The 23412-nt window shown below is 34.8% G+C and overlaps 1 protein-coding gene across 1 annotated transcript in view; it reads left to right on the plus strand.

Moving 5' to 3' along the window:
- DNAH14 (dynein axonemal heavy chain 14) overlaps positions 1–23412 on the plus strand; it is a 279895-nt gene that overhangs the window by 186056 nt on the left and 70427 nt on the right. Inside the window, exons 51-63 of the mRNA XM_058169855.1 lie at positions 1190–1357; positions 3193–3279; positions 4422–4619; positions 4975–5136; positions 5792–5980; positions 6832–7013; positions 9570–9678; positions 14703–14828; positions 15099–15193; positions 15628–15787; positions 16570–16701; positions 18933–19028; positions 22059–22199. Coding sequence (XP_058025838.1) covers positions 1190–1357; positions 3193–3279; positions 4422–4619; positions 4975–5136; positions 5792–5980; positions 6832–7013; positions 9570–9678; positions 14703–14828; positions 15099–15193; positions 15628–15787; positions 16570–16701; positions 18933–19028; positions 22059–22199 — 1845 coding nt within the window. The remainder of the gene's footprint in view (positions 1–1189; positions 1358–3192; positions 3280–4421; positions 4620–4974; positions 5137–5791; positions 5981–6831; positions 7014–9569; positions 9679–14702; positions 14829–15098; positions 15194–15627; positions 15788–16569; positions 16702–18932; positions 19029–22058; positions 22200–23412) is intronic.

Genomic DNA, 23412 nt, shown 5'->3' on the forward strand with positions numbered 1-23412 from the left:
AGGAAGAAATAGCTGCGATCACACATTGCTCCCAGAAGCACAAGCTGAAGCCTGAAGATGACGAATGAGACTTCGAAACGCCGCCAAGACACTTCCAATTTTACACGGGAGAAAACCCAACAACCAAAGACCTATATACAAACACCCGTGAAAACCTCAGAAAATATATATATATATATATATATATATATATATATATATATATATATATATATATATATATATATATATATATATAATAGTATAATGTTTCTTCGCCAGAAACATTACACTACTAACCAGAGCATATAAAACATTTGCTAGACCAATTCTTGAATACAGCTCGCCTGTCTGGAACCCATACCTCATTAATACAATTGAGCATGTCCAAAAATATTTTACAAGAAGAGTTCTCCACTCCTCTGAATACAACAAAATACCTTATGCCACCAGACTAGAAATACTGGGTTTAGAAAACTTAGAACTCCGCCGCCTTCGATATGACCTGAGTTTAACTCATAGAATCATCTGTTACAATGTCCTTCTGTTGAAGACTACTTCAGCTTCAATCACAACATTACACGAGCACACAATAGATTTAAGTTTAACGTGAACTGCTCCAATCTTGACTGCAGAAAATATGACTTCAGTAACAGAGTTGTTAATGCCTGGAATGCACTACCTGACTCTGTGGTCTCTTCCCAAAATCCCCAAAGCTTTAACCAAAAACTATCTACTATTGACCTCACTCCATTCCTAAGAGGTCTGTAAGGGGCGTGCATAAGAGCACCAACATGCCTACCGTTCCTGTCCCAATATCCCCTTTGATTGTATCCAATTTTTTTTATACTTATGCTTATATATATGCTTATATACTGTATAGTTATTTCATGCTTATGCTTACATATACTGTTGTGACAAATAAATAAATAAAATAAAATAAAAAATATACATCTCAAAATGCAGTTCCATGGTGACTTTTTAAAGTTTAAGAAAGATCTTTGTTCCAATAAAGATTTCAAATTACAAAATTATTCTAGTTTTTCTAGATTCCACCATACCTGTAGATAAAAAAATTTATATTTGAGAATTTGTTTTAATGTATTTCCTAAACTGTACATCTCAAAATGCAGATACATAGTGACTTTTAGTTTGTGTAAGAAAGATCATTATCCTAATAAAGATTTCAAACTACAAATTATTCCTGTAGATTTCCTGGACAAAGGAGAAGTTGATGGAGGAGTCTCCTATATTTGTAGATTTTCTAGATTACACTGTACCTGTAGATAAGAGAATATATAGAAATGTCACTAGCCAGAAGGTTCTTCTTTTGACACTGGAAGAATATTATGTGAGAATGCAAACAAAAGAGTCAGAGGTAATTTTTGAAATTCTGTTTAATATCGATGTATTGTAATTGCTATGTGATATGAGCCAATAGTGTATACATGTATCTTAATTGCTAGATATCCCTCGTAAAAAAATTTATGACACTGAACAACTTGCTTTCCTCTAGTTTTCCCCTATGCACAAATAGCAGGACATAGGTAGGTGAATCTGAGCAGCTAAGTACTGTAGTTAAATAAAAAATGTCACATGGGTTTATCATAAATTCTTCCTCAAACTGCAAGTCCCAGCTATATTCAAGAAAGATGGTATAACAAGAAAAATTAGAATGGATAATTCAGAATTGATAATTAATAAGTAGTTTCTTCCATCTGTTAGTTCAGGATCATCAATATGCAGATAACACTCAGCTTGATTTTTTAACTCTGTTGCTCTGTTCCGGAAATACTGTTGAAGCTTTGTGCCATGTCAAGGCTGTAGGGTTCTGGAAGTGAATGAAATAAGTTAAAACTTGGTTGGTTGGTGTTTATAATCAATTTATGATTGAAATGTCATATATACCTGAAAGATAAATTAGCAAAATTGAACCCAAACAAAATGAAGGTGCTGTTTGTTCTCCAGTTTGTTCATCAGCTCTAATATTATCTCTCAAGTGATGTGGGGGGTGGTACTACTCCTAAAGGAGCAGGTACTTGACTTGAGGACCCTCACAGCTGCTGCTGGAAGTGCAGATGAAGACAGGCTAGAAGAATCTTTGCTCAGCTATGTCTAGTACCTCAGTTGCCACCTTACCTGGAACAGGAGGACATGGCTGCAGTGACTCATTTCTTGAGTACACTTGGTTGTACTTCTGCAATATGTTCTAGTCAACTTTTTTATACTATCGCCCACTTTTGTATCTCTGGTAGTAGTAAAATTTTCTAACCACCCACCGGTTCCACAGTAATGCGCCGTGTATCTTCGTCTGCGCATGCCTCTTGCCGGCTACCAGCTCTGCTTGTCTTTTACAGCTGGGTGGTGTGGGGGGAGATGCGCAAGCTATTCTGGGATGAGGGTCTTTTGTTTGCAGTCACACTATAGTGCCATTTAGTTTCACTTATGTAACGTGAACTAAACTTATGCGCGGGCGATACAAATAGTATATTTTCAGAAATTTAAATTGTCACGGGGAATTTTATGAAAACCTAATGAAAATGTTTTTAAATAATGCTATGATTTTTTTTAAAAAGTCAATTAAATTTAAAAAAAGGAAAGTGCTTCAGTATCGGACAAAACCCCTACTGCCCACCATGAAAGCTGGAATGCCCACTAGTGGGCGGTAGGGACCAGGTTGACTACCACTGTTCTATATGAAAAGCATTGAAGATCATCTGGTTGGAGCAGTCAGCTTGATTGCTAAACCAGATAGGATTTTAAAAGGCATACAGAAAGCTACTGATAGCTTTCTGGGGCCAAGAATGAGAAAGGCAAATAAAACACATGCATGAAATAATAGAAACATTCTAACTCACATCAAGCTTGCACAATTTGTACGTGACCAAAACTTTTTCTAGATCATCAATTACAGATCTCTGGGAAATGAGATTATCAGGCTTTAAACCAATCCAGAAGATGTTCCAGCTACTCTTAAGAGAAAAAAAACAATTAAAATGAGCTGACTGTTCTCTGTTTGAAAAGCTTACCTGAAAGAGGAATAGTCTTGGTCCTGAATGTCCCTTTAGCATTAGTTTTCTCAGACTCTTTTTATGCCAGATCCCAAAATAAAAGGGTTAGATTTTGCTTGTCCTTTAACTCTTTCATGTTTGAAAGGCGTTTTGGAAGGAAGTTTCCCCCTATTCCCTACATTTCTGCTTTCTGTTTCCTTAGATCACCATGGTATTTTTCAAAGAAGCAATACAACATGTAATTAGAGCTGCAAGGGTTTTTCGACAACAAGATAGTCATATGACACTGGTAAGAAACTTTATTTTTAAATGGACATATTATATAAAATGTCAATGGTGCGTCTCCAGGGGTGAAATGCTCCTGGTTCAGAACGGATCGGCCAATCCGGTAGCGATGGTGGTGGGTGGTTCAGAGAACCAGTAGCAAAAATCCCTCTTCCCCACCCAATCGCCCACTTGCCCGCTTGCCCGCTTGCCACTTCTTTCTGGCTCGCTAGCTTTTCCCGCCTGAATGGTAAGAATAGGTTGTAAAAAATGCTTTTAAAAGGGGAAAAAAGGCAGTTGAACAATGCAATTGTCAGAGCCTTTTTTTTACCTTTTAAAAGCATTTTTATTACCTATTCAGCCAAATAGATTGTAAAAAAATGCTTTTAAAAGTTAAAAAAAAAGGCTCCAACAATCACGCATCTCAGCTGTGATCATTGGAGCCTTTTTTATCTTTTAAAAGCATTTTTTTACTAACTATTCAGGCGAATAGGTAGTTTTAAAAATGCTTTTAAAGGTAAAAAAATGGGCTCTGATGATCACACGCCACAACTGTGATCGTTGGAGCCTTTTTTTCACCCAAATAGGTAGTTAAAAAATGCATTTAAAAAGTAAAAAAAAGGCTCCGATGATCACAGCTGTGGCGTGGGATCATCAGAACCTTTAAAAAAAAAATTTAAAGCATTTTTTACTACTTATTCACCTGAATAGGTATTAAAAAAATGCTTTAAAAAAAGTGTTAAAAAAGGCTCCGATGATCGCACGTAACAGCTGATCACGCCCCCCGTGCACTGTTCTACTTACCTTCCTTCCCATGCCTCCTTTTGGTGTGCACTGCGCAAGCACATGTGCACATTTTGTGCATGGCTTGCCATGTGAACGCACGCACGCAGCACACGTGTAGTGTGCAGAGTGCATGCGCAGCCACCGAACCGGTAGTAAACCATTTCAGATTTCACCACTGTGTGTCTCTATTTAAAAGTAGCACGCCTTAAATCAAGGTAAATTTTAAATACCATATGTCATTAAGACACTTAAGTCACTAAGCCCTAATTATTATCCTGCATTCTAAAAATTATTTAAATATTTTAATATATGAAGGTTTGCTTTAGTAAATCATTTTTTCTTACATGATGTTTATCTAACATTTTTAATATTTATTAACAGATTGGATTGAATGGCAATGGAAAAGCAACTTGTGCATCCTTAGCCTGTTATATATCTGAATGCTGTATCTGTAAGTTATCTACTTCGTATAGTTACACCTTTGCACATTTTCAAGAGGATATTAAAAAAGTCTATAAACAAGCTGGAGCAGAAGGCAAAAGGACTGTTCTTCTTATTACAGATTCAGATATAATTCAAGTAAGCCTACACAAAATATAAATTAGTATACATATTAAATGTGTATCATGTTAATTAAACTCTTGCTAAAAATTTCCATCTCTGTTTCTCTTTTCTTTCTTAATCTTAATATATCTGAATTATCTTCAGAGGTTAGAGGATGATTGGGAGCTGACTTTGTTTGCATTTTTATCAGTTTGCTAATAAGTTATTAAAATAGCAACTATTAAACAGTTGACATAAAATAACTTTAACTCTTATAGCTGGAGCTCCAATAAAAGGGTCTATAAAAAACTGTCATTTTATCAAAATGACAAAATCTAGATTGCTCTAACCCAAGGCTGTGGAGATAATTAATTGATATTATTTTTCTTAGGAATCATTTTTGGAAATCCTAAGTTGTATTCTAAAATCAGGACAAGTGCCCAACCTATTTGAGAAGGATGAGTTGAATAACATTATTGAATCACTTACATCAGTTTCTGAAATGATTAAAGATTCCAACAAATTGGATGATATGTATTCTTTCTTCTTACAAGTATGTATTAGTTTCCTATGAACAATATGCTCGCTCAGTGAAATTGTTGTATCCATTCCAGCTTGAGTTCCACATTAACAGCAGGATCCAGAGTTGTGCTCATTGAATTTAATTGTCCTATTATTAATAGATAAATCAAGCCAGGAATGTCACAAACTGTTATTTATAGCTTTGAAGACATCCATGTCTGTTTGACTCTTGCCCATTGTGGCTTATGAAGGCAGAGTAAGAAATTTGATTTAATGAATGATAGAAATTTTGATTATCTCCACCAAGGATGGTTTTGTATCATCTGGTATGAAGAAACTCAAGTTAAAAATAAACATTAAATCTCACCTTTATGAGTACTAACTGATATTTCTTTGTGTTGGAAGCTGGATTAGTGAATTGCCTGAATCCATGTTACTTACATAATTGTACAAAGTGACTTATATAGAGAAACATGTCTTTTGAATTTGGGCAAATATTATCTATCATTTAAATATCTACCTGTATCATGCTATAATTTGCAGTACAATTCTTATTTCAGTAAAAATTATTTTTGCAAATATGTACAATTATAACCTAATAAATGATAATCCAAATATTAATGCATATATATTTTCAAAGGATTAATTATTTTACTAGAGTTTTCACAGAGTATTTTTTTTTCTAGAGAGTACGGCACAACCTTCATATAGTTTTGACAGTAAATCCTACAGGACTGGTTTTCCGTCAATATTTACAGATATATCCTGCCATTGTGAATTGCTGTACAGTAGACTGGTATGAAAATTGGCCTGAAGAGGCACTTTGCCATGTAGCAAAAAGTTATTTTAGCCAAAGTGAGACATTTAGAAATGAGGTATGATGTGAATATATTTTATCAAAATGGAATCTATAATATGTTATTCTCACTTATGAACTCTGGTTGGTTGAAACTGTTCATGAATTGTGATAACTCATTTTAAGGATTCTGGGAAAACATTGCAATCAGTTTCATTAATAATAACTTAGATGAGGCTCTAGGGCTCATGGAGAATATTGGGGAAATCGAAATGCCAGCTACAACCACTGCTTTGCTCTGAGCTAGCACCAATTACCAAATCACCATTATATAGAACCTACAAAATTTGGCTCATCTGCTTCTTGTCTGGATTTGGCTGGCTGGAAGGTAGTGATAGCAGCAGAAATTAAGTGATTAAGTATAGGTTAATTCTCATTCCATTTTCAGATATACTTGTTAGCGGTATAACAAGCGGTATTGCAAAACCATCTTCTATAGGAATTTCATTTCTCTGCTGAAAAATATACTTTACCTCACCAAATAAGGCTATGACTATTACTATGAATTGCAACAATTCCTAATTTTAGAACAGATGCATTTAACTGGATTAGATTTTTCATGAATGAATGTTGATGGTATGCAAAAAAAACCCTGACAATCCCAAAATATTTCTAAAATGTGAGCTCACACTATAGTAAGAGGAGAACACAAGCATCACAAGTAAATCTTATCACCAAGGAGTTAGAACTTTTATACTCAGCACCCTCACCTTCCCCTATGGAGAGAAGAAAAGGGATAACAAAAAAAGAGAGCCAATACAAAGCGATGAGCATGAACAAGAAATTACTGAGAACATTACCATACATTTCAATTCTTAAATTGAACTGTACTTTGTATAAAATGTGTGGTCTTTTCATTTGTTTTTACAGAATTTAAGAGATATTCTTATCCCTATGACTGTTAATATTCACAAGAATGCATCTATAATAATTGAGAAATACTTGAAGAAAACTAAAAGACACTATTATATCACTCCCAAAAGTTATTTGCAATTTATAAATACTTTTTCCACAATATTGAGGACCACAAAAGAGAAAATGCTGAGTGAAAGGTAAATGCAGATGTGTGGATGTGTGTGTAAAACAGCACTCCAGAGAAGTTGTCAGGAAGGATACTATTTTATAGAAATGTTTCACGTGGATTAAAACTTTTAACAATTCAGTTATTTCATTAGCATCCCAAAGCATAGCAACAATTTTGTTCAAAGTCAGCTGCAACCACTGGGTAGGTTAATACACTCTTCCTGGAAGAGGAGAATTTTTCCATGAAAAATTTCCAAGCAAATTTGACTATTTCACTGCCAACAGATTCATAATAGGGTGAACTTTACCCACAGTGTGATTCAATTATTGTTCCATTCATCCTATGGTTAATGTATATATTATACATTAATTTGTGGTTAATGTCTAAGATTGTTGAGGAGTTATTTTGTCAAATATCAGAGAAGCAATGGACTTAATATCAATAAAATATTTTATAAATTATCTATCTATAAAGTATTTATAAAATATTCACAATTCTGGTCACAGTGCTTACCATAGTTTTTTCATGATAGACTTCATAAAGTTGGCATGTATAGCTTTATTAAAAGGCTTCTATGCACTTAGCACTTAATATAAGATAGTTTGTTTTGGTGATTGAACAGATAGGATAGGATAAGGTAAGATAAGGTAAGGTAAGGTAAGATAAGATAAGATAAGATAAGATAAGATACACTTTATTGTCATTTTTTTTACTGTGAACATACTGGCCCACATTAAAAATGAAATTCTGTTGCCTGTTCTGTTTCGGTTGAAGAGAAAGTATATATTTACATAAATATGTACCTGCACCCATATACAATGAGGGAAAAAAGTATTTAATCCCCTGCTGATTTTATAAATTTGCTCACTGACAAAGAAATGATCAATCTGTAATTTTAGTGGCAGATTTATTTTAACAGTGAGAGACAATAACAAAAAAATCCAGAAAAACGCATTTCAAAAAATTATAAATTGATTTGGATTTTAATGAGTGAAATAAGTATTTGATCCCCTATCAATCAGCAAGATTTCTGGCTCCCAGATGTCTTTTATAGAGGTAATGAGCTGAGATTAGGACCACTCTCTTAAAGAGCTGTCTAAGGATTTCAGGGACAAGATTGTAGACCTACATAAGGCTGGAATGGGCTACAAGACTATCGCCAAGCAGCTTGGTGAGAAGGTAACAACAGTTGGTGCGATTATTCGCAAATGGAAGAAACACAAAATAACTGTCAATCTCACTCAGCCTGGGGCTTCATGCAAGATCTCACCACGTGAAGTTCAATGATCATGAGAATGGTGAGAACTACATGGGAGGATCTTGTCAATGATCTCAAGGCAGCTGGGACAGTGGTGGTATTCAGCTGGTTTTATCTGATTCGGGCGAACTGGTAGCGGTGGCTGCTGGAGGCTCCATCCTGCCCAGATGTCATCACGTCTAGTTTTTGATGCTGTACACATGCGTAGAAGGCTCTGTGTGTGCTCACATTTGTGAACCAGTAGCAAAGGTAAGTGAATACCATCCCTGAGCTGACCATAGTCACAAAAAAAAAATTGGTAATACACTTCGCCGTGAAGGACTTAAATCCTTCAGCTCAAGAAAGCACATGTACAGGCTCGTCTGAAGTTTGCCAATGAACATCTGAATGATTCAGAGGAGAACTGGGTGAACGTTTTGTGGTCAGATGAGACCAAAATCGAGCTCTTTGGAATCAACTCAACTCACCATGTTTGGAGGAGGAGGAATGCTGTCTATGACCTCAAGAATACCATCCCTACCATCAAACATGGAGGTGGAAACATTATGCTTTGGAGGTGTTTTTCTGCAGGGGAAAGGACAACTTCACTGCATCAAAGGGATGATGGCCCATGATATCTTGGGTGAGAACCTCCAGGGCATTGAAAATGAGTCATGGATGGGTATTCCAGCATGACACTGACCCAAAACACATGTCCAAGACATCAAAGGAGTGGCTCAAGAAGAAGCACAGATCTAGCCAGTCTCCAGACCTTAATCCCATAAGATTAAAATCTGGGGAGGGAGCTGAAGGTTCGAGCTGCCAAACACCAGCCTCAAAACCATAATGATTTGGAGTGGATCTGCAAAGCCGAGTGGGACAAAATCCCTCCTGAGATGTGTACAAACCTGGTGGCCAACTACAAGAAACATCTGACCTCTCTGATTGCCAACAAGGGTTTTGCCACAAAGTACTAAGTCTTGTTTTATGATGGGGTCAAATACTTATTTCACTCATTAAAATGCAAATCAATTTATAACTTTTTTGAAATGCATTTTTCTGTATTTTTTTGTTGTTATTCTGTCTCATTGTTAAAATAAACCTACCATTAAAATTACAGACTGATCATTTATTTGTCAGTGCACAAATGTACAAAATCAGCAGTGGATCAAATACTTTTTCCCCTCAGTGTGTGTGTATGTGTGTGAGTGTGAGTGTATACACACACACACACATATGAATCATTGTCATTTTGAATACATAGTGGAAAGAAGTAACTTGAAGGAATATGCTATGTAACTATGACCTATGGTATAAGTAGATTTTAACTCTTATTTTTTATTTTAGAGCTTGCTATAATTCTGGTCTGACAAAAATCTTGGATGCAACTTCACAAATTGCAAATATGCAAAATGAATTGCTTGTCCTTGGACCTCAAATAGAGTCAAAATCAAAGGTATATTTAATTCGTAAGTGTTCTTCCTACACCCTAAAAATATTGAATAATTTCCTATCAGATCTCAAGTAAGACGTTAGAATTCATAAAATGTATTGACAAGGATATAATTGTTTTATAAAAGTTACAACAATATAAACTATTATGTGAATTCAGTTTATGGCACATTAGATATTTTGGAAAAACAAAGAAAAAGACTAAAGGAACTTAAACTGGTGTAAAAGAAATAACATTCGGAATCCATTTATGATAATCCTTTGTAGTGGAACAGCTGATTCCGTAATCTAGAAGTCTGGAAACCTCAAATACCTTCTCCCAGAGGGCCTTGTGGTCTTCACATACTGGTTCTGCCTCCTGCTATTCCTACAGCTATCATCTATCATTCAAGAAGTTGCCTCGCATCATTCTCCCTAGCGAAAGATAGCAAATTCTCCCTTAAGAAAGATAGCGATCTCACTTTTCTGGTGATAAAAAGATAAACATCCCAAAAATAAAAGAAGTAAAATAATTTTAATAGTGCAAAAACCTGGCTGTCAGCATAGAAGTATGTGACTAAAATACAGATTAACAGAGTTGGAAGGGACCTTGCAGGTCACCTAGTCCAACCCCCTGCCCAAGCAGGTTCGTCCCTTTTCCCCCTCCTTGGGAGACAGACCAAAAGTTTATTTATTCATCTATTTATTTAGTTATGATACTTAGAACTTTGAGTGGTCAACAGAAAAACCACACAGAACACTAAAAAGATCTTTAAAACAGTTTAAAGTGTTAAGGCATTGAGAAGATTCACATTCAAAATAACTGTTCATAACTGGCAATTCAAAAGAAAAGTTTACAACAAATTGTTTGTTTGACAGGACATGTTGCAATTGATATTTCAGACTAGGAGATTATACAACAAATATCCATTGCAGTTTGAATTATCCATAAAAATTGAAAATACTTATAGTTCACTAGTACAGGCAGGGGCTGAAAATAACCTAACTTCACACCGTGTGTAGTAACAGAGAGTACCATAATTTTTGGTGTATAAGACGCACTCCCCCCCAAAAAAAAAGTGAGTGTAAATGTCTGTGCATCTTACAGAGTGAATGTTGCCAAACCCCCACCCCCCCACCACCCCTTTGGCTTCTGCCTCCCAGCAATTTGCCTCCTCGCAGCAAACAGCCTGGTCAGCTTCAGCACAGCTTGATTTAGCACGAGCTGATTGGTGGTTGGATCTGCCTCCCAGAATACCACCTATCAGCTGTTCCAGGTTGTGGGGATTGCCACCGCCTATTGCTGCCCATTGCTGCTGCTGTCTATCATCGCCTCCACGTAACTCATTTTTGGCCTCTGCAGGTCCTGTTTTTGGCCTCCGTGCACCCCATTTTCGGCCTCCATGTGCCCCATTTTCAGTCCATTCAAGGCAGTGGAGATCCCCCCCCAAAAAAACAGGTCCTCGGAAAGCATCCCTGTTACTCGGGTCTGGATTCCAAGCTCAGTATAGCAAGAGTCACTGTGTAACCGAATCCTATGAGCACATACGAAATCCAGGAAAGCAGTCCAGGAGTCAAACAGGCCAGGATACACAGCATGAGCACACAAGACACAGAACTGGGTATGTTGCTTCAGCAACACTCAAGTCCTCAGGCTGAGATTAAGCAGGAAATGCCAGTGTAATCATTCATGAGAGGCGAGGTTGCTTCCTCATGAGTAATATAGTTAACCTAGACTGTACCTGTCTCCTCTCTGCTCTATGTGTCCTTGGATCAGGAGGAGGTGTGGACTCTACCTCCTCCTCATTAATAATAGGTGTCAGCTACTCTTGATCCTCACCTGGAGCCTCCTGGCCAACTTGCTGCAGCTGTGGCTTGCCTCCCTCAGCTTCAGTCTGTCAGTTGTCTGATCTACCCAGCTCCATCAGGCTAGCCTTCTTTATTAAAGTTCAATAAAGTTATAAAAATAAATTGAAATACAGAAATTTAATAAAATTAAGATGAGTCCAGATGTGTAAAATAAAATTATGTCTACAATAGAAATCCAATTAATTTCTGTATGAAATAGTATTTAAAGTTTTAAATACAGTGCAGTGAAAAGACTAAATAAATATTCCTTAGGATAAGAGCTCCCTCCTGTGGCAACAAGTATAATATGTTCCGAAGGATTCTGCAAAGCAATCTAGAATGGATAATATCCACAGAAGTAAAACATGGAGTTAAATACAAGATAGTATGTAATCTGAGTAAATGTAAGTTAGAACAAAATAATTGATGAAACATGTAAAATAATTCTATACTGAATCACCACCAAGCTAAAGGTAAAGGTAAAGGTTCCCCTCACACATGTGTGCTAATTGTTCCCGACTCTAGGGGGCAGTGCTCATCTCTGTTTTAAAGCCGAAGATCCAGCACTGTCCAAAGATGTCTCCGTGGTCATGTGGCCAGCCTGACTCAATGCCAAAGGCGCACGGAACACTGTTACCTTCCCACCAAAGGTGGTCCCTATTTGTCTACTTGCATTTTTTACGTGCTTTCGAACTGCTAGGTTGGCAGAAGCTGGGACAAGTAATGGGAGCTCATCCTGTTACACGACACTAGGGACTCAAACTACTGAACTGCCAAACTTTCGATTGACAAGCTCAGCGTCTCTTACCCACTAAGCCACCCTTACCACCAAGTTAGTATAGTCAAATATTTGTATAATTATTTAAGTAAGGAAAAGGAAATAGCTACAAATATGGTAGTTAGTCTAAACTTTTTTTTAGCCAGTCTTCAGTTTCTCATTTGGATTTCTCACATGAATGCAAGCTAAAATATATACGATTCCCTCTTCAACTATTTCTTGACTTTTATTGACGTTTATAAACTGTAAAAGACCAAAATAATGGGGAGGAAAAGATAAACAAAGTCTGTTTGTAGAGCTAATAAAACTTCTGTAGATCATAAGTTGTAAATGTTAAGCCACTAAATTCCAAAGTTGGGGGAAAGGCATGGTGTAAAAAGAAGTTAATTGTTACTAAAAAGATGTAGTGTAATAAAAGCTCAATGTAAGATATAATAAAACTCATATGTTTTTGTTTGGTGGCCTCTTGGGACCTAATGTCAATCCATCTCCTATGGTCATCTGTAGAGAAGAATGTAAATCTTCTTGAAGATTTATAAATCCATCAAGTCCACTACCTCTGAAGTGCCCCCCAAATAATTATTTCTCCTGACGTCTACTCCTGACTGTTAGCTAAGAATACTCAATGCATAATTAGGGTACCAAGATAAAGATAACAAACTTTCTCCCTAGAGAAAGTTCCATTCCATCTTCAGGGAGCTACCATGGAATCCCATCTTGACTTTTAAAAAAACCTACAGACAGCATTGATGTAATTTTTTGAATTAATCTACATATCTGAGGTTTGTGAAGGCTATACTCTACTGTCATATTCTGCTTCTGAGTTACTAATTTGAGCTAAGTGAGCCTTGAATTTCATTGAGAGCCATGCTAGACTGGGTCAAAGACCTTATTGCAGAGGTGGGTTTCAGCAGGTTCTGACCAGTTCTGGAGAACTGATAGCGGAAATTTAGAGTAGTTCGGAGAATCGGTAGTAAAAATTCTGACTGGCTCCGCCCCCATCTATTCTCTGCCTCCCGAGTCCCAGCTGATTGGGAGGAAATGGGGATTATGTAGTAATCTTCCCCTGGAGTGGGGAGGGAATGGAGATTTTACAGTATCCTTCCTCTGCCATGCCCACCAAGCCATGCCCACCAAGCCACACCCACAGTACCAGTAGTAAAAAAATTTGAAACCCACCACTGCCTTATTGGTACCACATTTTGTTGCTACAGTGACCAATCAGAACTCAATGGAAAGCTCAGTAGCATCCTCCATTTGTTGTCTAGCAACTGTCATTAAGAAGCATACTATTACTGATACTACTACTTATAGCCATCATGACAATTGTCACTGAGATCTATATCCTCCATGAATTTGTCTATTATCTTTTAGAGCTATCCAGTTTACTAGCCATTATTATGGTAGTGAATTTCACTAGCTATGTACACATTGTGTGATAGATTTCCTCTTATCTGTCTGAACCACTTTTTTCATATCATATATACATTAAGTCCCCATCCCTACCTCTGCATTGTGCATTAGTTAAAAATCTACAATTGTAATGTTTCCTCATAGGGAATACCATAATAATAAAATGGAGAGAAATTATGATTATTATTATTTCTTATTTCTCCAAATGAAGACCATTCTGAGGATGACCACTTGGAAAGCTATACAGAGAATGATTATTTAATATCTAATTTTTCTTCTGAAATGATACATGCGCTATAATATATGGTATCATTCCAATCAGCTAAGGTCTCTTCCTCTAGTATAAGTTCCTGACAACGAAGATGGAGAGTAAAACTAGAGGTGTTCCCACTGCCACAGTGCAGGGCTCCAAAGTGTAATGTCTAATTATATTATATTAGCTATGAAATTTATAAATTGCCACACTGCAGAGGTTCTAGGCTGTATGTGAAATTTGAAATAGGAAAAGTTGATGCTGGATTAATACAAATATTAGTTTGTTGGTAGAGCAGAGCATTGAGACAGTTATTGATTCCCATACAGTAATTTCTATAATATATTGCCATAAAATATAGTGATAAAGATTAATTTGATAACTTTTTAAGATACATGTAAATGATAGATTCATTAGTTTATTCATCACAATAGGCGATGTGCATAAAAAGGGGTCTAATGATAGACAGTAGAAAGTTTATTCTAATTATACCAAGATTTTCTGTGAGGAAGGGTTAAGGGTTAAACTTCTGGTTAAGAAGTTTAATAAAAAATAAACAAATCTTGTAGCCATCCATTGCTGAAACATTGAGCTGAAATAAATATCTTTTGATCTGAGCCATAAGAAAATCCTCATTTTCTTATATCTTCATAAAAATGGACTTGGAAAGTAGTTTGCAGGATTTATGTTGCTAAAGTTTTAGATTCATGATTTTTTCAGAGAGTACCATAAAAATATTTGACTATTTTCTCATTAGGAAATAGAAGCACTTGTAGCTAAACTTCACAAAGATGCGTTAGTTGTAGAGCAAGTTCGAACTTTGGTTAAAAAGGATGAAGAAACTATGACTGCAGAAACAAAAATTGTGGAAGGGTATGCTAAGGTACACAGTTTTCAAAGTTTCTTCTTTTGATGACATCATAACAAGCATGCCAACTATTCCAATCAAAATGTAATTTTCCTTCCAAAATTCTAGGGCTACTATGCCTGGAGTGCAAAAACCTGGAGGACCTCCACATGATAGCAAGAGATTATTTTTTTCTATAAAAAAGGCTCATGCTTGTGTTAAATAATTTTGTATATAAAAATAGTATTTGTACATGTATATCCTGTGAGTAAAAAATGAAACTGTATCCTTTCTTCATTTTTGTAGCAAGTAACAGAAGAACTCAATACTGTATTGCCATCTTTGGAGAAGGCCCTTAGTGCTCTTGATGCACTTGACAAAAATCACATTGCAGAAGTTAGGTAAATATATTGCTTATTTCCAAGGATTTCTAAGCTGAGGATTTCTTGTCATCAAAAGGCATTAATTTAGTGAACACAATATTCATTAGTCATATTCACTTTACACTGATGTATCCTGATTCTTGCTAATGTAAGAAACTATTAGCAGGAATAATAAGATACAGCCAAAGCAATAGATTCCCTAAAAATCAATCATCTCAATAGAAAATTGGTCTTGGAATGTTTCATATTATTTCTCATTTTTATATTAAACTTAAATCTCCAAGGTCAGAAATATGCATTACATTCCTTGGACAGGCTAACATGTTCAGTATGTTCATGTTGATCACTAAAATTATTGTATCTTGATAACTGAATGTGAATCAGGTTGTTTTGGCAAAAAAAAAATTATTTTGAATATAATATATTTTGTGCTCTTTTTCTATATAACTCAGAGTATATACTCATCCTCCTGCACTTGTTTTAACTGTTATGAATGCAGTCTGTGTTCTTCTTCAAAAGAAACCAAACTGGGCAACAGCAAAATTACTACTTTCAGATCCAGGATTCCTTAAAAAATTGGTTACAATTGACAAAGATAATTTACCAGAAAAGGTAAAAGTTCATTTGCAAATAGATTGAATGTTGTTGTTGTTTTTTGCTTTTGTATACATAAATCTTCAAATAAGATATTTTAAAAATGAAATACATTTCCTGGGGTCTGGCTTGGGGTTTCATTGCCACCAGAATCCAACTAATTTTTCCTTATCAGATTGTAAGATATCTTCTAAATGTAACAGATGCAAATACATTATAGTCAAATTTCCTCTAATTCTGCAAAGTTTGGTTTAATCTTTCACAGTCTTAATTATCCTGTGAAAAACTGGCTCCATTTACATTGCTTTTTGCTGTGTTATTCATCACAGGACAGCTGTTTTTCATTTCACTATGTAGAGATTCAGTTGGTGGGAATTAGAGACAACGGCCTCAGTGGTAGAATTCTATCTGGAAATAGATAGTTCATATTTATGTGTATAGTTCATATCTAATGAACTATCTCTGAGTTTTTAAATGGATAGTAAAGTATTTCACTTTGATTAATTCAAATTGAAAAATAAACCATTATTTTGTTTTTGTGTCTTTAATCTTTATTGAAATATTATTCATTGTCTTATCTGCTTCTCTTCCCTTTTTCTTTTGTTGTTATTTGAAGATATATTATTCTCTTTATATTGTTGTGCAGTTTATAATTTCCTTTTCTTGATAAATTCAGTGTAATGGAATTATTTTAAAAAACAAATAAATAGATATTAGTTATTAACTGAAGATATTGAAGAATTTTACATGTATCTGTTATACTTATTTATTTATAATTAATTATTTTGTATTCATTTTAGGTTTTTCTGCAGTTAAAAAAATATGTGAGGTCGCCTGATTTCAACCCAATGAAAGTGGGACTTGTGTCTGTTGCATGTTGCTCCATATGCCAGTGGATTTTAGCTCTGGATCACTATCATATTGTTAAAAGGGTATATTTACATATTTTATTAAGCAACTAATTGAATTGTTTTTCTCATTATCTCAATTTTTCATCACCAGAATATAGTTTAAAGTAACCTTTTAGTCTCTAGAAGATTGATCTGACAAGAAATGGGTCAACTTATTTCTTCATTAAGAAAATAGTGTTAAAAGCAACTTTTCTCCTGTTCCAAGAGATTCAAACATGTCAGTCTCAAAACTTGGTTTCAACTGTATATCCCTGTAACTATTAAAAGCGTTTAGTTGTTAATATCAATGCAAGTAGTTCCTAACTTATGACCATAATTAAGCCCAGAATTATAGTCATAAGTTGGAAATAAACACTGGAAACTGGCAAAAAATGTTATAAAATATTTGCAGAATAAAAAAGGTGAGCTGGTTGTCAAACACCCAAAATGCTCTCACATGACCATGTTGTGCGTGTGTGGCTATTTTAACTTCAAAATCAGATCATTAATGCTTTTTGCAAATCTGTCATAACTTTGAACAATCGCTAAGTGACTGGTCATAAGTTAAGGACTCCCTATATGTTCTTCTCTTCCACAGGGATCCTTGTGGAAAAGGATCACTGTCATCACTTCAAGATTGCAAAGAATAGATAGTGATTCAGGAGTTGATCTTGATACCTCCCTTAAAATAATTATACAGAATCTCTTCCTGGAATTTTCCATCTCCTGATTTCTTCCCCCTAGTTTTCAAGGGCATTTTCTCTTTGTTTCTGTCCTGTCCCTGCAGGATTGTTATGAGGAGGATCTCAAAAGGAGAATAGAAAGAAAGTTTGTGGAAGAGTTTCCAAGACTAAAGGGTCATTTCAGGAAAAAAAAAAACACCTTCCAAATCTTCCTTTTTGAAGCTCAACTGTTAAGAATACCTACCTACTAGCTTAACATTGCAAGGTCATTTCTAAAGCAATCCTCATCCTAAAAAAAATCCTTTTCTAAAGCAATCGTCATTCCAAAAAAAATTCCTTATAAGTTTTCCTAAGTTTAAGGGAGGAAAACTGGTCTGTCCTTCCTAACCCATTGGGACCTAGGTGCAGAGAATATAAAGTTACTCAGATGATATGGGTGGCGTAAAAATTTGATAAATAAATAAATAAATAAATAAATAAATAAATAAATAAATAAATAAATAAAAAAAAAAAAAGATGTCCTTGAAGGACCAAAGGAAGTTTCATTAGCAAGGCAATGATCAAGAGGAAAGGAATCACGTTCAGACTTGCAAGATTCTATTATCATAGCTATTCTAATAAAAGTAGCTTTAGGTTTACACATTGTCTGGTTTTTAGTCTGGTCTACCTTCTAGGACTGACACTAGTTGATCAAAGTCTTCCCTCTGGGCAAGTTGGTAAATGAAGTAATGACTGATCACAACTTCAGATTTGTGGGAAGGGAGAAGGATTTCTGAAATAGGACAGCTTCACTTTTGGCCCCTATTCCATAATCAAAGATGACATAAATTGTTCTGAATTAGTCCCATGTCCAATAGGCATATTTGAGGATTGGCCAGATGAAACCACTCTGGATGCTCTATGCAGACGAGTAAAACCTAGGGAGACTTTCAATATCATTCACATTTTTTTGATTCAGAAGAAACATAATATTGCCGTACAGAGATGAGAAACACTCATTATATTATGAGCAATGTGAAATGATTAGGATTCCTACTACATGACAGATAATATACATTTGCTATTCAAAGCCACCCCAGAACTTGTGTTTTTACTAAGGCTAATTAATAGTGAAATTATGTGCCAATAATTGTATTAACACTTGATAATTACATTACATTACAAATTTGCAGAGAAATATAACAGCCAAATTATCATTGATGTTCAGCACAGACTGTCACAGAGAGTTATGATTATTTGGTCAGTTTGCTCGTGTTGTCATATCATCAGATAGTGAATTTCTTGTAAATTTCTTCAAGATGCATCACTGGCTGGTGGTCAGATCAGGAGAATATGCAATATAAAGATGTCACAATATAAATAAGTATGGTAGAAAATTAAACTGAACACTAGAAAGAAGTTCTCATAGAGATGCTTCTTTCAGGAAAATCCCTCAAGTGCAGTTAGAAATATCAATATAATGATTATTACTTGCTCATATATAAATAAATGTGTCTATATCAAGACATTTTTGACATTTATTTCATTTCCCTCTAAAGTATTAACTCTATCAATTTCATACTGAATTGTAAATATACCTTGTTTTTTTAGTTTGTAGATCCAAAGCAAGCAAAAGTAATGGAAGCAGAAGAATTACTGAATCGTGCATTTAATAAATTAGCTGAAAAACAAAGATGTTTAGCCCTGGTAAAATAGATGTATTTAACATATGCCATCATATCTACATAATTTGTTAAATAATAGAAAATGTATATGCATCTAAGTAATCCATATTGTTTTAGTATAAATATTTGCTTTGTTGAAGATAAAGTCATCTTTATTAGCTAGAATAATATATTATCTCTCAGTGTTTATATATTGTATATTAATCACATTGTAGCTCTAAATGACATTTTCTCTCACCGTTGTACTTGAAAGTTTTTCAGTCTGAGTAGAGAGAGTGAAGAAATAGTAATGGAAATAGTTTATTTCTAGAATTATCTAAGAGTCCTAAATTATCTTAAATAGTTTATGATCAGTTCTTTTCAATGATCCCTATTCTTTATTTAAATAAATTCTGCACTTGAATAGCCTAGCCTAGCCTAGCCTAGAATAGAATAGAATAGAATAGAATAGCCTAGAATAGAATAGAATAGAATAGAATAGAATAGAATAGAATAGAATAGAATAGAATAGAATAGAATAGAATAGAATAGAATAGAATAGCAGAGTTGGAAGGGACCTTGGAGGTCTTCTGGTCCAACCCCCTGCTTAGGCAGGAAACCTTACACCACTTCAGATAAATGGTTATCCAACATCTTAAAAATGTCCAGTGTTGGAGCATTCACAGCTTCTTGCATAGAGACACATTCAGAAGGTTATAGAGCTGAGCTTTTGATGGGAGACAGTCCCACCCTCTTTGCATAAAAGAAATAGTTTTCACTGTGCTTCCTATTTCCTTTCGCTGCCACAGCAACAGAATTGCTTGGTGCATGGTGCATTCTGACGTCTATTTAGAGATACTTCTACTTTTATTCATGGCCCTCACTTCTTTTTCTTCAAAACCAACAGTTTGGATTCCTCATTTTTCCACACTTTCTTCACCTTAATTTCATTTATCCTAATCTAAAACCTTAATTTCATTTATCCTAATCTAAAATAAAATTCAGCAGAAGCTAGTCAGTCTACTATTCCAGCTGTATATCTAATGACTAGAATTGGAATTTGGATTTTAAGGTCACTTTCACTCTACTGATGTATTCGCTACTAACCTTCTTGACTTCAGTGTGTTTGATGTTGCCTGTAGGATGCCCAGGTATTTGTAATTATCTTCTTCATCTTGATGTTATTTTGATAGGACATCTTGATGCCTTCAATTTTCACTATTTTTCCACTGGTAATGATGTGTGGCACAAATGTGCAGTTCAAGTACATATGTCCCCTCCCCTTTTTTCTCACAATAAAGTGAGAATAAACCATTTGGTTTATTGCAGTTGCAATTTTTTTTATCATACTAATTTTGTTGTAATTCCTATGTTTGATTCTTGTGAGCTGCCCAGAGTAATTGGGAATCCTGCAACATACAGTTTTTCCCCTGAACACCATCACTCTACTAAACAAATAATTCCCTCAAACTGTCAAACTATTCACTAAGACTGAATTACTATTATTATTAGTCTTCTCACCGTTCCTATCATCTATCTCCTCCCACTTATGACTGCATGACTGTAACTTTGTTGCTTGTATCCTTATGATTTATATTGATTGTTTCCTGATTGCTTATTTATACCCTATGACTATCATTAAATGTTGTACCTTATGATTCTTGTTTTTTTATGTACACGGAGAGCATATACACCAAAGACAAATTCCTGGTGTATCCAATCACACTTGGCCAATAAAGAATTCTGTTCTGTTCTGTTCTGTTCTGTTCTGTTCTGTTCTATTCTATTCTATTCTATTCTATTCTATTCTATTCTATTCTATTCTATTCTATTCTATCTTAATTGGCAAACATCTGACTTTTTGGAGGCTGACATTTACAAAGCTCCTAGGACAAACATTGCCAGTTTTTAGTCAACTTCAGAAAGTGTTCCTGTAAAAGCAGTATCAAGCCACTTATGTATTATTCCCAAGTAAAATGGAGGAATCCATATAGCCCTAAGTTTCACTTAAGAGCATCTTTATAGATGATAATCATTTTGCCAACTCATTATTTTTTCATTACCTCTATACATCTACATGATTAGTATTCATGTCATCAACTGACTGTTTTATGCTGTACTCCATATTTTTTAATTATATAGTGTATTATGATTCTCTTGATGGTTATTTTCCTCTTTATAAAATGGTATCATCTCACTTGCAATTCCTATTCCTTTAGGCCATTCTTTGATGCTTTTTCATGTAATCTTAGAAGCAAACTTTCATTCTTTTCACTACAAAAAACCTCAGCGTAGAATTGAAGATTTGGAAGATCAGTTGCCAACTTGGTTGATGGAGGGAAGCCCACCAGTGAAAACTTCTTCTTTATTCAGTGAAAACTCCTTCTTTACCATATTTATAGTTCCAGCAGTTAGAATCATAGAGGAGTACATACAGTATATGCTATGTGCACACATATATTAAGCTGCAATAGTAACTTGCCAATTAATTCATGTTTAAAATGAATTCTAAATAAACTGCTAGCTCTCAGCTAGAAGTTAAGAGTTCAGAGAAAAAAAATGTTCATTTGGTAAGGTTGTGTTTTAGATTATCATTTAGAATGGGAAATTACTTGCAAAATAATGCAAACGATACATAAGGGTAAAGTTGAGAAAACAAAGTTGCTTGTCTGTTCTGATAAAACATGGGTGAGATTCTCTCTGTTTTTAAGTGACTAAAAAAGGAGACAAATTGATAACTGATAAAAAGGGGAAAAATAGAAAAGTTCTTCAGCATATTATTAGAGGTACTGTATTCAAACTACACAGTTGATTACAAAAATACTTCAGCTATAGTTAAGCAGGCAGTCTTTATACCCAGACCTGCTGAATCTGCTCAGAAAATTCACCCATAATAATTTTTAAGTGGGCATAGTTTTGTTCAGAGTCTGGATAGTAGCCCTGTAAAAGCCTTATAGTTTATATTATTGAGTTTCTTTTTAAAAAATTATGCAAATATAGCAAGTAATACTGGTTCAGTGGAGTTTTTAAGTAGTTTTCTTATTTAGAATTTTAAAAAATTCTAAATTTTCAGATTGAACAACATCAACAAAACTTAGAAGCATTGTATGATGAAAGTATTGCTGAACAGGAAAAACTTGCAGCCCGAAAAAGTCAAACGACTCGTCGTTTACATAGTGCATCTATATTAAGCGTAGCTCTAAAGGATGAAATGGTATTACCTTTTTAATCTGCTCTAATGCTTAAGTTAAAGTTTCATTCATTATATTTTCAATTGCTTTTTCTCATTGAATCTTTCCTATGTTATACACTTAAGCGTTGGGTTATATTTTATACACAATTGCGATTTTCTTCACTGTTCTTATCTGAAATCTCATATCTGAGATTCCTATGTGACCAATATACTGCTAATTTGAAAATAAATACATTTCATCCTGTCTTCATTAATGATATAGCACCCTTGTGGTAGCTGGATGATGTTATGAGTTATTATTGCAGACATGGTATTTCATATATATACTGATACTGTCTGACCTAGTAGGAATTGATCAAATAAATAGTTATGAGGTTGTGACATACAGCTTAATAAAAACACAAGAAAGCCATGTGTTTTTCAAAAATCCAGTATTAATGCCCTTGTGGTTAGGGTTTGTGTTACTACACTTAGAATAATTTCTATAGTACTGTGGTCATTGTGCTTCAGAAAAAAAAACCAACTGGAAAATATGCAAAAAATAATATATAAAGTCTGTTCTTTCCTTCCTTGTGAAGAAAGACTAATTTGGCATTTGTTCACTTATACTAGAACCCAGAAATATTCAATGATTTAATGTGGGAGGAGGTTTCAGAGAGAAAAAACTACTTTCAATTTCCATTTTCTTCGTAAAAACTTCCAGTGATGAAGTACCCACAACTTCTGAATGAAAGATGTTTTACTGGTTAATTGTTCTCACTATTAGGAAGTTTCTTCTTAATTTCATGTTGCTTCTCTCTTTGATTTGTTTCCATCCATTGCTTTTTGTCCTGCCCTCTGGTGCTTTGGAAAATAAGTTGATCCCCTCTTCTTTTTGGCAGCCCCTCAAATACTGAAATACTGTTACCATGTCACCCCTAGTCCTTCTTTTCTCTAGACTAGCCGTACCCAAATCCTGCAATCGTTTTTCATATATTTTAGTCTCCAGGCCTTTAATCATCTTAGTTGCTCTTCTCTGCACTTTTTCCAAAGTCTCAACATCTTTTTTGTAATATGGTGACTAAAACTGGATGCAGTATTCTGATGTGGTCTTACCAAGGTTTTATAAAGTATTAATACTTCATTGGATTTTGATTCATAAAGCATTGTAGAACTTGCTATGGCAAGAGTAATGATGGGCATCAAATTGGATAGTTCTGAAGGAGTATGGTTGCACTCATGGAGAATAAAGTAT

The sequence above is a fragment of the Ahaetulla prasina genome, chromosome 1, assembly GCF_028640845.1.
Source record: "Ahaetulla prasina isolate Xishuangbanna chromosome 1, ASM2864084v1, whole genome shotgun sequence".
In the NCBI taxonomy this organism is placed as follows: domain Eukaryota; kingdom Metazoa; phylum Chordata; class Lepidosauria; order Squamata; family Colubridae; genus Ahaetulla; species Ahaetulla prasina.